Source organism: Salvelinus alpinus, chromosome 20 (genome assembly GCF_045679555.1).
Source record: "Salvelinus alpinus chromosome 20, SLU_Salpinus.1, whole genome shotgun sequence".
Classification (NCBI taxonomy): Eukaryota; Metazoa; Chordata; class Actinopteri; order Salmoniformes; family Salmonidae; genus Salvelinus; species Salvelinus alpinus.
Window position 1 is genome coordinate 2,682,664 of NC_092105.1, and position 19,155 is coordinate 2,701,818.

General features: G+C 44.0%; 1 protein-coding gene across 2 annotated transcripts in view; it reads right to left on the reverse strand.

Moving 5' to 3' along the window:
- The window catches only part of xrcc5 (X-ray repair complementing defective repair in Chinese hamster cells 5), a 46,174-nt gene extending 27,019 nt beyond the window's left edge, over positions 1-19,155 (reverse strand). For both annotated transcript variants that reach the window (XM_071354320.1, XM_071354319.1), the window contains exons 1-10: positions 19,031-19,155; positions 18,057-18,170; positions 6,884-7,067; positions 6,400-6,448; positions 3,757-3,879; positions 3,389-3,559; positions 1,088-1,202; positions 875-1,013; positions 554-666; positions 284-346 (exon numbers count right to left, since the gene is read on the reverse strand). In XM_071354320.1, coding sequence (XP_071210421.1) covers positions 284-346; positions 554-666; positions 875-1,013; positions 1,088-1,202; positions 3,389-3,559; positions 3,757-3,879; positions 6,400-6,448; positions 6,884-7,067; positions 18,057-18,170; positions 19,031-19,048 — 1,089 coding nt within the window. In that variant the 5' untranslated portion in view covers positions 19,049-19,155. The remainder of the gene's footprint in view (positions 1-283; positions 347-553; positions 667-874; positions 1,014-1,087; positions 1,203-3,388; positions 3,560-3,756; positions 3,880-6,399; positions 6,449-6,883; positions 7,068-18,056; positions 18,171-19,030) is intronic.

Sequence of the window (19,155 nt, forward strand, 5' to 3'; positions counted from 1 at the left end):
CACAGACAGGCAGGCAGGCAGGCAGACACAGACAGACAGACACAGACAGGCAGGCAGGCAGGCAGGCAGAAAGACAGACAGACATGTAGACAGACAGGCAGGCAGACAGACAGACAGACAGGCAAGCAGACATGTAGACAGGCAGGCAGACAGACATGTAGACAGACAGGCAGACAGACAGGCAGACAGACAGGCAGACAGACAGACACGCAGGCAGACAGAGACAATGAGTATGAAGACAGGGCCCTCTGTTGATTCAATAACATCCGGTCACTACTCTCACCTCATCATCTTTAGGGGCGAACACCTTGAGGACCTGAGTCCCCACGAACTGGTGTCTGTTGATCTGTAGCAGAACAATACAGGTTAGAGGGGCTGTTGGTCTGTAGCAATTCCCTCGCTCCACTTGATAAGACTACATCACAATTGGCACCCTATTCCCTATAGTACACTGGTCCAAAGTAGTACACTGTATAGGGTATAGGGTGTCGTTTGGGATGCACACTATAAGCTTTTTGTGAGTCTGTTTGACAGGAAACAGCAGCTGTATTACCATGCTCTGTTTGGTGAAGCCCAGCACAGCAAAACTCTTCCCATCTGTCTTGTACTTCATCTGGTCCTGGTCAACTTTAGAGAAGGGGACGATGTCACTGCCATAACGATACCCTTTAGAGAGGAGAGGAAGAACAGAGGAAGGGTGAAGTTACACCCTTTAGAGAGGAGAAGAAGAACAGAGGAAGGGTGAAGTTCTGCCTTTAGAGAGGAGAGGAAGAACATGGATGGATGGCAGGAACCTAGCCGTTTGAGACAACACTCGTATCACACGCAGCTTTACTTCCTGATTTCTCTCACAATGGTGTCAGAGCGCTCTCACCTTGTATGGTGTCGTCCTTCGATACCTCGGTCTCTTCATCATCGTTGAGACAGTAAACTACATCTCTTTTTATGTCGTCTTTCTGGTGTGTCTGAGCATCTACCACCGACCACGACTTCCTGGGTCTCTCCTCACATACCTGCAGGGGTCAGACAGTCACTACACTAATTCACATCTCCCAGTTCCTGCTTCAGGGACAGAAACTCTACTTACTGCTTTGTAGCCAACAATCTTGATGGCCAGAGAGCTGCCGATGGTCAGAGTACAGGGCCAGGCCATGGGTCTCTTCTCAACACGTTTAAACACAGACAACTTCTCTATAGCATCACTGCAAGACAGAGGAGAGAACACTGTCAGAGCAGGACAACCTTAGAATATAGCCTCAAACTCAGAGCTTTGACAGTGTCCCAAATGACTCCCTATAGGCCAACTCCACCACCCTCTACTCCCTATAGGCCAACTCCACCACCCTCTACTCCCTATAGGCCAACTCCACCACCCTCTACTCCCTATAGGCCATCTCCACCACCGTCTACTCCCTATAGGCCATCTCCACCACCCTCTACTCCCTATAGGCCATCTCCACCACCCTCTACTCCCTATAGGCCATCTCCACCACCCTCTACTCCCTATAGGCCATCTCCACCACCCTCTACTCCCTATAGGCCATCTCCACCACCCTCTACTCCCTATAGGCCATCTCCACCACCCTCTACTCCCTATAGGCCATCTCCACCACCCTCTACTCCCTATGGGTCAACTCCACCACCCTCTACTCTCTATTGGCCAACTCCACCACCCTCTACTCCACCACCCTCTACTCCCTATAGGCCAACTCCACCACCCTCTACTCCCTATAGGCCAGCTCCACCACCCTCTACTCCCTATAGGCCAACTCCACCACCCTCTACTCCCTATAGGCCAACTCCACCACCCTCTACTCCCTATAGGCCAACTCCACCACCCTCTACTCCCTATAGGCCATCTCCACCACCCTCTACTCCCTATAGGCCATCTCCACCACCCTCTGCTCCCTATAGGCCAACTCCACCACCCTCTGCTCCCTATAGGCCAACTCCACCACCCTCTACTCCCTATAGGCCAGCTCCACCACCCTCTACTCCCTATAGGCCAACTCCACCACCCTCTACTCCCTATAGGCCAACCCCACCACCCTCTACTCCCTATAGGCCAACTTCACCACCCTATAGGTCCCCTCGACCACCCTCCAAATCTCCTCTACCACCCTACATCTCTTTTTATGTCGTCTTTCTGGTGTGTCTTAGCATCTACCACCGACCACGACTTCCTGGGTCTCTCCTCACATACCTGCAGGCTCCCCCCTCTACTAACCCTATAGGCCTCCCCCTCTACTAACCCTATAGGCCTCCCCCTCTACTAACCCTATAGGCCTCCCCCTCTACTAACCCTATAGGCCTCCCCCTCTACTAACCCTATAGGCCTCCCCCTCTACTAACCCTATAGGCCTCCCCCTCTACTAACCCTATAGGCCTCCCCCTCTACTAACCCTATAGGCCTCCCCCTCTACTACCCCTATAGGCCTCCCCCTCTACTACCCCTATAGGCCCCCCCTACTAACCCTATAGGCCTCCCCCTCTACTAACCCTATAGGCCTCCCTCTCTACTAACCCTCCAGCCCCCCCCCTCTAGACCACCCTCCAGGCCCCCCCCTAGACCACCCTCCAGGCCCCTCTAGACCACCCTCCAGGCCCCTCTAGACCACCCTCCAGGCCCCCCTAGACCACCCTCCAGGCCCCCCTAGACCACCCTCCAGGCCCCCCCTAGACCACCCTCCAGGCCCCCCTAGACCACCCTCCAGGCCCCCCTAGACCACCCTCCAGGCCCCTAGACCACCCTCCAGGCCCCCAGACCACCCTCCAGGCCCCCCGACCACCCTCCAGGCCCCTAGACCACCCTCCAGGCCCCCCTAGACCACCCTCCAGGCCCCCCTAGACCACCCTCCAGGCCCCCCTAGACCACCCTCCAGGGCCCCCTAGACCACCCTCCAGGGCCCCCTAGACCACCCTCCAGGCCCCCCTAGACCACCCTCCAGGGCCCCCTAGACCACCCTCCAGGCCCCCCTAGACCACCCTCCAGGCCCCCCTAGACCACCCTCCAGGCCCCCCTAGACCACCCTCCAGGCCCCCCTAGACCACCCTCCAGGCCCCCCTAGACCACCCTCGAGGGCCCCCTAGACCACCCTCCAGGCCCCCCTAGACCACCCTCCAGGGCCCCCTAGACCACCCTCCAGGCCCCCCTAGACCACCCTCCAGGCCCCCCTAGACCACCCTCCAGGGCCCCCTAGACCACCCTCCAGGCCCCCCTAGACCACCCTCCAGGGCCCCCTAGACCACCCTCCAGGCCCCCCTAGACCACCCTCCAGGGCCCCCTAGACCACCCTCCAGGGCCCCCTAGACCACCCTCCAGGCCCTGGTCAGAAGTACTGCACCATATAGGGCAACATCTGGAACGCAGACCCCAGTGACTTCCTACCTGAAGGTGTAGACTTCCTCCAGACCGTCCTCTTCATCCAGAGACATCATGACCCGCTTGGTCATCTCCAGGCCTTGCTGCTGCTCTCTGGACAGACCTTTACCTCCGTGGGGGGGGTTGGACCCCCCGTGTGGGGGGTTGGGACCCCCTCCATCTACAGGGAAGGGTAGGCTGGAGGAGCAGAGGTTAGGGGGTCAGTTTGGAGTCACTCCATGGCTGTGTCCCAAATCGCCAGAGCCTGGCCAAAATTACTGCATTATATTGGAAATATGATGCCATTTCAGATGAAGCACTAATGTAGATGCACTCAATGGTTCCATGATATATGACATTAGAGATCTCTACAGTAGAATAACATATATACACACAAGAACTGCAGAGTGATGCCGGCTCTCTTCAGGTTGCCTATGATAATGTCCAGTTGGTCAGGACTGCTCGGGGTGTTCAGGTCTGTGAGCAGGACGATGTTCAGACGCTCATATTTCTTCCCCCTGAAGGACAGTCAAACAGAACAGAGTTACATAGGAAACACATGAACGCATGAACCAAAGCAGAACACAGTAGCTCCTCCAATGGGGTCCTTTTTGTCATCTACAATCCTTCTGGTAACACTTTACTTGACACCCAGCGTCATAACCTGTCATAACAGCTGACAACTTGTCATAAGGTCATAACACTCACGACCCATATATTTACACCTGTTGTGACATATATTGCGTTATTTTATGGCCCATCTGCCCGTAGGACAGATTTCCACCGGTCTAATGTCCATTGCTCGTGTTTCTTGGCCCAAGCAAGTCTCTTCTTCTTATTGGTGTCCTTTAGTAGTGGTTTCTTTGCAGCCATTCGATTGATTCACGCAAGTCTCCTCTGAACAGTTGATGTTGAGATGTGTCTGTTACTGGAACTCTGAAGCATTTATTTGGGCTGCAATTTCTAAGGCTGGTAACTAATGCACTTATCCTCTGCAGCAGAGGTAACTCTGGGTCTTCCTGTGGCGGTCCTCATGAGAACCAGTTTCATCATAGCACTTGATGGTTTTGCGAGTGCACTTGAAGAAAAGTTCAAAGTTCTTGAAATGTTACGGTTTGACTGACCTTCATGTCCTAAAGTAATGATGGAATGTCGTTTCTCTTTGCTTATTTGAGCTGTTCTTGCCATAATATGGACTTGGTCTTTTACCAAATAGGGCTATCTTCTGTATACCAACCTTGCCTTCTCACAACACAACTGATTGGCTCGAACGCATTGAGGAAAGAAATTCCACAGATTAGCTTTTAACAAGGCAAACCTGTTAATTGAAAAGCATTCCAGGTGACTACCTCATGAAGCTGGTTGAGAGAATGCCAAGAGTGTGCAAAGCTGTCTTCAAGGCAAAGGGTGTCTACTTTGAAGAATCTAAAATATATTTTGATTTGGTTACTACATGATTCCATATGTGTTATTTCATAGTTTTGATGTGTTCCTTATTACTCTACAATGTAGAAAATAGTAAAAATAAAGAAAAAACCCTTGAATGAGTAGGTGTGTCCAAACTTTTGGCTGGTACTGTATGTCATGACAGTTATGTCAGCTGTTATTGATTAGATGTTTTATCCAGTCTTCCCATAATATATTGATTAGATGTTTTATCCAGTCTTCCCATAATATATTGATTAGATGTTTTAACCAGTCTTCCCATAATATTAGAGGTTTTATCCAGTCTTCCCATAATATATTGATTAGATGTTTTATCCAGTCTTCCCATAATATTAGAGGTTTTATCCAGTCTTCCCATAATATATTGATTAGATGTTTTAACCAGTCTTCCCATAATATATTGATCAGATGTTTTATCCAGTCTTCCCATAATATATTGATCAGATGTTTTATCCAGTCTTCCCATAATATATTGATTAAATGTTTTATCCAGTCTTCCCATAATATTAAATGTTTTATCCAGTCTTACCATAATATATTGATCAGACGTTTTATCCAGTCTTCCCATAATATATTGATTAGATGTTTTATCCAGTCTTCCCATAATATATTGATTAGACGTTTTATCCAGTCTTCCCATAATATATTGATTAGATGTTTTATCCAGTCTTCCCATAATATATTGATCAGATGTTTTATCCAGTCTTCCCATAATATATTGATCAGATGTTTTATCCAGTCTTCCCATAATATATTGATTAGATGTTTTATCCAGTCTTCCCATAATATATTGATCAGACGTTTTATCCAGTCTTCCCATAATATATTGATTAGATGTTTTATCCAGTCTTCCCATAATATATTGATTAGATGTTTTATCCAGTCTTCCCATAATATATTGATCAGATGTTTTATCCAGTCTTCCCATAATATATTGATTAGATGTTTTAACCAGTCTTCCCATAATATTAGAGGTTTTATCCAGTCTTCCCATAATATATTGATCAGATGTTTTATCCAGTCTTCCCATAATATATTGATTAGATGTTTTATCCAGTCTTCCCATAATATATTGATTAGATGTTTTATCCAGTCTTACCATAATATATTGATTAGATGTTTTATCCAGTCTTCCCATAATATATTGATTAGATGTTTTAACCAGTCTTCCCATAATATATTGATCAGAGGTTTTATCCAGTCTTCCCATAATATATTGATCAGACGTTTTATCCAGTCTTCCCATAATATATTGATTAGATGTTTTATCCAGTCTTCCCATAATATATTGATTAGACGTTTTATCCAGTCTTCCCATAATATATTGATTAGATGTTTTATCCAGTCTTCCCATAATATATTGATTAGATGTTTTATCCAAAGCCACTTAGTCATGCATGTGTAACTTTTTTGTGGGATGGTGTGACCGGGAATTGAACCCACTCTCCCCACATTGCAAAAGCCATGCTCGACCAACTGAGCTACAGAGGATTTGCTTGAGTAAGCCAATTTGGTATTCTATTATCAAAGTAGAGATATTTTGTTTCACTTTCACACAGAATGATCTAGCTTGGTGAAAAAAGATGACTTACAGAGTTTCGTTCTGAAGCAGGTCCATGCATACAACAAGAGCGTCCAGCCCTGAGCCAACAGTGGTTAAGGAAACAAGTCATTTAACAGCAATACAGTTTATCAAGGTCAAATACAGACCTAACGGTTCACACACTGACCACGGCCTAACAGCAGAAACATTTATTTTGCTCGTTGCCTACTAAATGAATAGCATAAAATAACTGAAATCATATATATATATAGATAAATAATATATATAAATATTATATATATAGATATATATAATATTTATATATAATATATATATTATTTATATATATAATATTTATATTATTTATATATATTATTTATATATATAATATTTATATTATTTATATATATTATATATATATGTATATGTATATATTTAGGCCCTCTACACTGGACTCAATGGTCTAAAAACACCAACAGTGCCGTCTACTGAAGGAGTGAGCTGTGTTCTGCGGTCAGTCAAAGGAAGGATACAGTCAGCCTGTTGACTCCCAGGGTGCACATCATTCTGGATCTCTTCCAGCAGCTCAAAGTTTGGGATCATGAGTTGGCGGTGTACTGAGATGTTCTGGTACTGGCCGTCTTTAGCAAGGTTGTTCTTAGTGTTGTCTGACCCAAACAGCACCAGACACAGCTCATCTTTGTTCTCAGCGAACACCTGCAGGAAAGACAGTCCCAAATGACAGCACATTCCCTCTACATATTGCACTACCTCTGACCAGGACCCAGGGTTCTCAAAGTGGGGCCTGCCGAGGTACGGCAGAGGGTTCTCAAAGTGGGGCCTGCCGAGGTACGGCAGAGGGTTCTCAAAGTGGGGCCTGCCGAGGTACGGCAGAGGGTTCTCAAAGTGGGGCCTGCCGAGGTACGGCAGATGGTCCAGCGCTTTTTTTTGGGGCCAAGGGATTTATGGAATAACTTTAGGGTGTAATATAGTGTTATTCATCTACAATGTATGTTCTTAACCCTGGGGAACTATTTTTTATTTTTGTAATTCTTTTCCTCATGGCAAAATGTGTAGATTTGAAGGATATTAGGCTGAAAACTGCAACATTTTCTCTCTAATGCCAAGATCCTTTAAAATGTTCCTTCCCAGGGCTCGAGACTTGGTTTGTCCGGCCACGCACAACCAAAGTCATAGTAAAACTCCTTGTATTTTATCTCACTCAAGTTGTGTTCTAATTGAGAGGGTCCCTGATGAATTTTCTATCACAAAAGGGGTCCCGCCCCAAAACGTTTGAGAACCCCTATTCTAATGGCTAGAAAGGAGAGAGTGTCACGATCCAGGACCTTTGGCTGTGTTCCAAAATGTGCATTTCTGTCAAGGGAAGAACACCTAAGAGAGATACGGTCTAGTATAGGAGAACACAGAGCGCTTAAAATCAGCTACATTTTCAACTTACGTCGACGTGACCTCTAATCTAAACAGGAAACTGCATCCTTACGCAGCCGGAGTCAACAAAGCTAGCTTTTATGCTAGCTAGCTACGTCTGTTTACATTGTAGCCAATGGGCAGTGTGAGCAACTAGTGCTAGCAATTCAGTGAACAAAGGTATTTTACAGATGATCCCTGAATTCCATAAATTACAGAAAATACACATCAAAATATAAATCCAAAACGCAAGCAGAAAGAAAGTAAAAAATACAAGACATTTATCAGTAATTAAGGTCCTCCATCAGCTTCCTGAATTACCCTAGAGACACCAGAACACATTTAAAAACATTTTTGAAGATCAGTCCACAAAAAAGGTGAAAAAAACCTCAAAGCTGATTTACCTAACTCAGTACAGACCAAAGGAATTTCCACAGTTAGCCATCCCTGAGACACGGGGTGGTAACTCGTACGTATATAGTTAGTAAAGACATTAGGTACAGTGGGACTTTTTGTAGAAGGGCTTTATAAAATGAAAACATAGCTATGTATCAACCTACGTGACATCAAAGAGAGCCAACCAATGTTCTGGTAGAGAATTCAGTGATGACGTCAGAGAGCCAACCGACTTCCTGGTAGAAAATGCAGTGATGACGTCAGAGAACCAACCAACTTCCTGGTAGAGAATGCAGTGATGACGTCAGAGAACCAACCAACTTCCTGGTAGAGAATGCAGTGATGACGTCAGAGAACCAACCAACTTCCTGGTAGAGAATGCAGTGATGACGTCAGAGAACCAACCAACTTCATGGTAGAGAATGCAGTGATGACGTCAGAGAGCCAACCAACTTCCTGGTAGAGAATGCAGTGATGACGTCAGAGAACCAACCAACTTCCTGGTAGAGAATGCAGTGATGACGTCAGAGAGCCAATCAACTTCCTGGTAGAGAATGCAGTGATGACGTCAGAGAACCAACCAACTTCCTGGTAGAGAATGCAGTGATGACGTCAGAGAACCAACCAACTTCCTGGTAGAGAATGCAGTGATGACGTCAGAGAACCAACCAACTTCCTGGTAGAGAATGCAGTGATGACGTCAGAGAACCAACCAACTTCCTGGTAGAGAATGCAGTGATGACGTCAGAGAACCAACCAACTTCCTGGTAGAGAATGCAGTGATGACGTCAGAGAACCAACCAACTTCCTGGTAGAGAATGCAGTGATGACGTCAGAGAACCAACCAACTTCCTGGTAGAGAATGCAGTGATGACGTCAGAGAACCAACCAACTTCCTGGTAGAGAATGCAGTGATGACGTCAGAGAACCAACCAACTTCCTGGTAGAGAATGCAGTGATGACGTCAGAGAACCAACCAACTTCCTGGTAGAGAATGCAGTGATGACGTCAGAGAACCAACCAACTTCATGGTAGAGAATGCAGTGATGACGTCAGAGAGCCAACCAACTTCCTGGTAGAGAATGCAGTGGTGACGTCAGAGAGCCAACCAACTTCCTGGTAGAGAATGCAGTGGTGACGTCAGAGAGCCAACCAACTTCCTGGTAGAGAATGCAGTGATGACGTCAGAGAGCCAACCAACTTCCTGGTAGAGAATGCAGTGATGACGTCAGAGAACCAACCAACTTCCTGGTAGAGAATGCAGTGATGACGTCAGAGAGCCAACCAACTTCCTAGTAGAGAATGCAGTGATGACGTCAGAGAACCAACCAACTTCCTGGTAGAGAATGCAGTGATGACGTCAGAGAACCAACCAACTTCCTGGTAGAGAATGCAGTGATGACGCCAGAGAACCAACCAACTTCCTGGTAGAGAATGCAGTGATGACGTCAGAGAGCCAACCAACTTCCTGGTAGAGAATGCAGTGATGACGTCAGAGAGCCAACCAACTTCCTGGTAGAGAATGCAGTGATGACGTCAGAGAGCCAACCAACTTCCTGGTAGAGAATGCAGTGATGAGTACTAAAATTGTCGCCCGTAATAAAGCTCAGTGCGCTATGAGAAACTGCATCTAACAGCTTTAATGAAGTGGCAGCTGTGTTCATATAGATGATGTCACCATAGTCTACAATAGGAAGCTCAACTGAATAATCTGTTATCTACTATTCAGCAAGGCAGGACCTATTTCTAAAGCAGAAGCCCATATTTATTCTCAGCTTCCTAACTCATCAATACGCTGTTGAGGATAGGGGGTGCTGTTTTCACTTTTGGGGAAAATCGTTCAAAATTTAAACAGCCTCGTACTCAATTCTTGCTCGTACAATATGCATATTATTATTACTATTGGATAGAAAACACTCTCTAGTTTCTAAAACCGTTTGAATTTTGTCTGTGGGTCAAACACAACTCATTTGGCAGCACACTTTGTGACCAGGAAGTGGAAAGTCTGAAATCGATGCTGTGTTCAAGTCGCTGCCTATAAATGGGCATGATACGTATGACTATACGTGCACGTCATACACCTTCCCCTGGATGTCAAGAGGAAGTGAGAGGGAAAAGGAGTTGATTATCTCTGTCTGACGTTGAATGAGCCCTCTTGGAACAACGTGTCCCCCATTTTCTGTTGTCTGCAAGGCGCGTGGGGGGACCTGCTATTGCCTACTGGAAACCTGTCGTTATGGGCGAATATGAGCTCCGGCTTTGAATTTATTTGTTACATGTTACAATATCATCCTAAAGTATGTTTTTTCAATATAGTTTCATTAGATTATTGAAATTTATTCGGGACGTTAGGCGTGTTGCGTTGTTTGACTTTGTTGACGTTGGAGAGCTTAGCGCCGCATGGCCAGTGTGCTTGCTAATTCAAGAGGGAAAAAGAACGTTCTGAATCCAAACAAAGACGGTTCTGGACAAAGGACCCATTGTACAACATTCTGATAGAAGATCAGCAAAAGTAGGAACCATTTTGTGATGCTATTTCATATATCTGTCGAACTGTGTAATAGTAGCTTTGCGCTCAGGTTTTGGTTATTCCCTTACCATAACTAAGTCTTATGTTCGTAATGAAGATATTTTTAGAATTCTAACACTGCGATTGCATTAAGAACTAATGGATCTATCGTTTCCTATACAACATGTATTTTTTTGTAATGTTTATGAATAGCTATTTGGTCAGAATAGGTGAGTCTAATAGAAATATCTGCACAGTACCCGTGGACACCATCAACAGTACCCGTGGACACCATCAACAGTACCCGTGGACACCATCAACAGTACCCGTGGACACCATCAACAGTACCCGTGGACACCATCAACAGTACCCGTGGACACCATCAACAGTACACATGGACACCATCAACAGTACACATGGACACCATCAACAGTACACATGGACACCATCAACAGTACCCGTGGACACCATCAACAGTACCCGTGGACACCATCAACAGTACCCGTGGACACCATCAACAGTACCCGTGGACACCATCAACAGTACACATGGACACCATCAACAGTACACATGGACACCATCAACAGTACACATGGACACCATCAACAGTACACATGGACACCATCAACAGTACCCGTGGACACCATCAACAGTACATATGGACACCATCAACAGTACATATGGACACCATCAACAGTACATGTGGACACCATCAACAGTACATGTGGACACCATCAACAGTACATGTGGACACCATCAACAGTACATATGGACACCATCAACAGTACATGTGGACACCATCAACAGTACATATGGACACCATCAACAGTACATATGGACACCATCAACAGTACATGTGGACACCATCAACAGTACATATGGTTAACTGGTATGCGCTCTAGAGAACAACATACTTAGTTTAAGCTGCATTCAACACTAATTTCAGGTCAATAAAGTGTTTCTGTAATACAATGAAGGCAGACTGTAGTTCAGATAGAGCCTGGTCTCTGCAGCACTCCACCCAATCAGGCCTTTATGGTGGAGTGGCCAGACAGAAGCCACTCCTCAGTAAAAGGAACATGACAGCCCACTTGGAGTTTGCCAAAAGGCACTTAAAGGACTCTCAGACCATGAGAAACAAGATTCTCTAATCTGATGAAACCAAAATTGAACTCTTTGGCCTGAATGACAAGCATCACATCTGGAGGAAACCTGGCACCATCCCTACGGTGAAGCATGGTGGTGGCAGCATCATGCTGTGGAGATGTTTTTAGCGGCAGGGACTGGGAGACTAATCGGGATCGAGGGAAAGATGAACGGAGCAAAGTAGAGAGATCCTTGATGAAAACCTGCTCCAGAGCACTCAGGACCTCAGACTGGGGTGAAGGTTCACCTTCCAACAGGACAATGACCCTAAGCACACAGCCAAGACAACACGGTAGTGGCTTCTGGACAAGTCTCTGAATGTCCTTGAGTGGCCCAGCCAGAACCCGGGCTTGAACCTGATCAAACATCTCTGGAGAGACCTGAAAATAGCTGTGCAGCGACGCTCCCCATCCAACCTGACAGAGCTTGAGAGGATCTGCAGAGAAGAATGGGAGAAACTCCCCAAATACAGGTGTGCCAAGCTTGTAGCGTCATACCCAAGAAGACTGGAGGCTGTAATCGCTGCCAAAGGTGCTTCAACAAAGTACTGAGTAAAGGGTCTGAATACTTATGTAAATGTGATGTTTTTTTTGTTTTGTTTTATAAATAAGCAACATTTCCTAAAAAACTGTTTTTGTTTTGTTATTATGGGGTATTGTGATGTCATTATGGGGTATTGTGATGTCATTATGGGGTATTGTGTGTAGATTGAGGGGGGAAAAAACAAGTTAATACATTTTGGAATAAGGCTGTAACTTAATAAAATGTGGAAAAAGTCAAGGGGTCTGAATACTTTCCGAAGGCACTGTACATTGAGCATGGTTACATGGATAGTTATGTTAATATAATAGTTTGTTTACATGCTTCGCAAGAATAACGATTTCCCTAATAATCCTGTTTCCATGGACACATCTGAAATCAGGCTCCCTGTGACTTTGATACATGCAGAAAATTACCAATAAAACAAACGTTCTACCACAGTGGCCATGTTATTTTTGTCAAGACTATTTGATTCTGAGCTCAGACACAAAGTTTGTGAAAACTATTTATAAATATGCACCCCCCCCGAACTCACGCATACCCAGTGCTAGCAAATGTGCAGATCAAATACCCAGCTGGAACCCTGATTAAGATGTTCACATCCTAATAATTTAAAAGACTGCGCAGAAAACCAGGTGTTTTAATCGGCATACGCTAACCTCGATTTTGACCATACGACAATTAACTTCTTATGGCTGGGGGCAGTATTGAGTAGCGTGGATGAATAAGGTGCCCAGAGTAAACTGCCTGCTACTCAGTCCCAGTTGCTAATATATGCATATTATTAGTATATTTGGATAGAAAACACTCTGAAGTTTCTAAAACTGTTTGAATGATGTCTGTGAGTATAAACAGAACTCATATGGCAGGCAAAAACCAGAGAAAGAATCCAACCAGGAAGTGGGAAATCTGAGGTTTGTAGGTTTTCAACTCTTGGCCTATCGAATATACAGTGGGATATTGGTCATATTGCACTTCCTAAGGCTTCCACTAGATGTCAACAGTCTTTAGAACCTTGTGTGATGCTTCTACTGTGAAGTGGAGGCTCATAAGGGCTGTTTGAGCCAGGTGTCTGGCAGAGTGCCATGAGCTCGTGACGCTCGTTCACGTGAGAGCGAGCTCTGTTCCATTGCATTTCTACAGAAAAAGGAATTCTCCGGTTGGAACATTATTGAAGATTTATGTTAAAAACATCCTAATGATTGATTCTATACATCGTTTGACATGTTTCTACGGACTGTAACGGGACTTTTTGACTTTTCTTCTGCTCCTAGTGAACGCGCGTCATGAATTTTGATTTGTGAACTGAACGCGCTAACAAAAGGGCATAAATGATTAACTTTATGGAACAAATCAAAAATGTATTGTGGAACTGGGATTCCTGGGAGTGCATTCTGATGAAGATCATCAAAGGTAAGTGAATATTTATAATGCTATTTCTGATTTCTGTTGACTACACAACATGGCGGATATCTTTATGGTTGTTTTGGGCTCTGAGCGCCGTACTCAGATTATTGCATGGTTTGCTTTTTCTGTAAAGTTATTTTTTATTTTTTATCTGACACAGCGGTTGCATTAAGGAGAAGTTTATCTAAAGTTCCATGTATAATACTTGTATTTTCATCAACATTTATGATGAACATTTATGGCTCTCTGCAAAATCACCGGATGTTTTTGGAACTACTGAACATAACGCGCCAATGTATACTGAGATTTTTTTATATAAATATGAACTTCATCGAACAAAACATACATGTATTGTGTAACATGATGTCCTATGAGTGTCATCTGATGAAGATCAAAGGTTAGTGATGAATTTATCTCTATTTCTGCTTTTTGTGACTCCTCTCTTTGGCTGGAAAAAATGGCTGTGTTTTTCTGTGAATAGGCACTCACCTAACATAATAGTTTGTGGTGCCTTCGCTGTAAAGCCTATTTGAAATCAGACACTGTGGTGGGATTAACAAGAAGTGTATCTTTAAAATGGTGTGAAATACTTGTATGTTTGAGGAATTTCTATTATGAGATTTCTGTTGTTTTGAATTTGGCGCCCCGCACTTTCACTGGCTGTTGTCATAACGATCCCGTTAATGGGATCTCAGCCATAAGACGTTTTTAAGATGGCGTACGGTCAGAGGTAAGGTTTTTTCATGACTACCACAATACCCGGCCTTCTGACAATCAGTTTAAAATATTTTATTATTAGTGTGCATGTAAATATATTCATTGAGTTCTAACACGAATGACAAGTAACAGAATTCTCAGTACCTGAATTAAGTTGACAACCAGAATCATTTTATGTGGTGTCCTCCTCTCACAAATTCCTTAGTCTGCTGCTACATCGTTGTGGACGTATGACAGTTAAGGTTTTACCTCCTTCACCCCAATTTCGTGATATCCAATTACGAACTTGTCTCATCGCTGCAACTCCCCAACGGGCTCGGGAGAGGCGAAGGTCGAGTCATGCGTCCTCCAAAACATGACCCACCAAACCGCGCTCCTTAACACCCGCCCGCATAACCAATGAGTCGGAGGAAACAGTTCAACTGACGACCGAAGTCAGCCTGCAGGCGCCCGGCCCACCACAAGGAGTCACTGGAGCACAATGAGACAAGTAAAACCCACCCCCGGCGAAACACTCCCCTAACGTGGACGACACTGGGCCAATTGTGCGCCACCGTATGGGACTCCCGGTCACGGCCGGTTGTGACACAGCCTGGGATCGAACTCGGGTCTGTAGTGACGCCTCAAGCACTGCAGTGCCTTAGACCGCTGCGCCACTCGGGAGGGACAGGTAAGCTTTTATGCATTGTGCTGAAGATAACCAAAAAATATCTGAAATAGTGAAATAAGCAATTTTGCTTAGTGTTTAAGAAGGATGAATAGTGGTGTTTCACTGTGGAGCTTTAATTGCATTAGGACTGCTGGTGTTTACTTTCCAATGACAAGTTTGCATTGTGATACATTTATACAACTATAACACTGATGCATATTATTAAATGACACTGATGTTCACAATAGCTTGGTTTTACATTCACCTTATCCATTAATAATGTAACTAACGTTGATAAGCGATTTGATACAATACAACTAGATTAGAAGGCCTAGACTTCGTCATCCTAATGTAAGCTAAATGCCTTGGATACAAAACACTGGCATATTATAACGGGGAACATGTTCAATGTAATTATATGCATGCATATCAAACAGGAATATATATTAAATGATTACACCATTGTAATATTATGAATGTCTTTTTCTCTCTGCAGGGGATTGGACAGATGAACTGCAGCCCCCAGATGCCCCAGCCTCCATGGGGAGACATCAACACTTGCCATTTTTAATAATATTAACCCATGTATTGGTTTTCCTGTATCTGTGCATGAATCCTTAAAACACAGTCCATGAGAACAGTCCATTTTTATTTTATTTAAGAACACAGTCCATTGTAGTTTCCATAGTCGTATGTACAGGAAGGATACACATGGTCCAATGAAATGCTTACTTGCAGGTTCCTTCTTGACAATGTAACAATAAATAACAGACAATACGAACATAAAGTAAATGGCTCAGTAGAATCAACCTTTTAGCATCCCCAAGTAAGGGACATCAAGGAGATGAACATTGAACAGATTGTTTGGTATTTGAGGACAAATGAAGTCATGACAGCCACAGGTTATTTTTGTTATTATATACAGGACAGGAGTTTACAGGTTTTGTTTCATCCCTTTACTAACACCGCATACAACTACATGTGGTCTCAATTATAGATGATGAATAGCTGAACACGGTGTTTGTGCTGGGCAGGAATAAAAATGTGCACAAGGTGTAGTACCTTGGGGAAGAAACCATTTGCCTCATTAAATAAAATAATTTTTAAAAAATTGCTGCATATGTTACAATGAGCTAACAATTCTGCATGATAGAGAATAACGTGTGGATCTACTTCTAACATAGTGATGTTGCACACTGCTGAATAAACTCCTGGGATAGGGTGTTTCCTGATGGATGGGAGGTTCCCAACTTCTATACATCTGTCCTGGTGACCAGGAACCAGGACCAGGAAGAGCTTGCCTATTAGCTAGCCATCATCGCATCTGACGAGCTAACTTAGCTCGGCTAACGGGCTGATAAAAAGCAGTGACTAAACATTTGAGTTCAAAATTCATATGAAAATAAATTATAATTTGGAGAATGAATAACTGTAATACTTACAGTTTGCCATCAATTACTTAGTTTGGGGAACTTCCGCTGTGTCGCAAGGTGTTATGGGATAGCCTCCCCGGCAAAGAGAATGAAAAAGTATGCTCCCCATGCTTGATTTGTTTTCCAGACCTCCAAAGTACGCTTACAGACACTTTTCCAGTACAGGACTAACTGACGTCATGCATAAATGTGACTCTTGGCTGCAGTAAGAAAGCCATCACCATCTACGCCCATTCAACATAGCCTAGATTTACGTTTTAGTTACTTCAAAATAAAACTTTGGGTTCTCATATGCAAACTCGCTACACGCTCTAGACAGAACACAAGTAACTTCCATACTCGCTACATGCTCTAGACAGAACACAAGTAACTTCCGTACACACTACATGCTCTAGACAGAACACAAGTAACTTCCAAACTCGCTACATGCTCTAGACAGAACACAAGTAACTTCCGTACACACTACATGCTCTAGACAGAACACAAGTAACTTCCATACTCGCTACATGCTCTAGACAGAACACAAGTAACTTCCGTACACACTACATGCTCTAGACAGAACACAAGTAACTTCCATACTCGCTACATGCTCTAGACAGAACACAAGTAACTTCCATACTCGCTACACGCTCTAGACAGAACACAAGTAACTTCCGTACACGCTACACGCTCTAGACAGAACACAAGTAACTTCCATACACACTACATGCTCTAGACAGAACACAAGTAACTTCCATACTCGCTACACGCTCTAGACAGAACACAAGTAACTTCCGTACACACTACATGCTCTAGACAGAACACAAGTAACTTCCATACTCGCTACACGCTCTAGACAGAACACAAGTAACTTCCGTACACACTACATGCTCTAGACAGAACACAAGTAACTTCCATACACACTACATGCTCTAGACAGAACACAAGTAACTTCCATACACACTACATGCTCTAGACAGAACACAAGTAACTTCCATACTCGCTACACGCTCTAGACAGAACACAAGTAACTTCCGTACACACTACATGCTCTAGACAGAACACAAGTAACTTCCGTACACGCTACACGCTCTAGACAGAACACAAGTAACTTCCGTACACACTACATGCTCTAGACAGAACACAAGTAACTTCCATACTCGCTACATGCTCTAGACAGAACACAAGTAACTTCCGTACTCGCTACATGCTCTAGACAGAACACAAGTAACTTCCGTACTTGCTATACGCTCTAGAAAGAAGACAAGTATGCATTTTGGAACACACCCACAGTTTCTTTATAAAAAAGAATCACAATAATGTTTACTTGATTGCTCGCTTCCTCCCTTGTCTCCTTCTCAAAACACATTGGAGCAAAAGATCTGAGGTTCCTCCCCTCTGATCTTCTCCTCCAATGGGTTTTGAGAAGGATGCAAGGAAAGAGGACATGAGGAATCTAGGAAATACAATTGGAGATTCACCCACAGAATCAGAGAGAGTACCTGGCGCTGAACAAACTTCTGGATGACTTTCTTGGCCTGTTGGAAGGGCGGTTCCTGTCCCGGGGCAGAGTTGGACATGGAGAAACCCACATCCAGACACAGAACCAACGCTGTCTAGTTTAGCAACACAGAGATGACATACTTTTAATGATTCAAATACAATACACATACTGGTGTTGTGTTCTGACTCATAGTTAGTAATGCATGTAAACAGCAGCAGTTAGACCCATCCTTTGATCAAGAGGCTGTCTTTGTTTGGGAGAACACAAGGGCAAGGCCCACTTATCTCCAGAAGGGGGCGGGTTTACAGACACTAACACATTTCCTGGGCTGTATTCATTACACCGATGCAGTTGGAAAACTTATCTTAAACAGAAGCAAAAGGAATGGGGAAGGACCTACATTCTCTCAAGTTTCAATGTCACATGCACAAGTACAGTGAAACGCCTTCCTTGCAAGCTCTAAACCCAACAATGCAGTTGCAAAACTGAACGATCACACCCCTATGGTGTATTACGCCGATTCTATTGCGAAACGGTTTACTTCAAACTGAGTTTTCATTGACAAATTCAGGTAGCTAAGACCTTCCCCGTATCGTTTCAGTTTGGTTGTTAAACTGCATAAGGTTTCCGTCGCAAGACGTAATGAATACACCCCTGGATTGATGTGACGATATAGTGAGAAATGTAGCCATGGCGTAAATCACCAATATCATCACAAACAACTAACGTTAGCTAGCTAAAGTTCATTAGCTAACTTAGCTGAGTGATTCTAGCGGACTAAACTCCACGGTGAAGGACTTCGTTCACTTGGGAGTTTAGTCCGCTTGTTAACAAACTAATGGAAAAATGCACTACTAAAATGTAAGGACTAGCATCTAGATATTATTAATTATTTCATAATTATCTAGTGTTCTTGAACATAAATAAATAATAGCTTGCAAGATATGAGTCAATACATCTCGAAGAACTTGCCTTCGCTGAACGCGCCATCTTAATTTCCTTTCCCTCGCTTTTTCATGAGTCCGGAGGGGAAGCAAACGTAAGGTAGGAATGGTTCCTACTAGCTAGGCTTCCATCCAATTGTCGACAGATTTTCA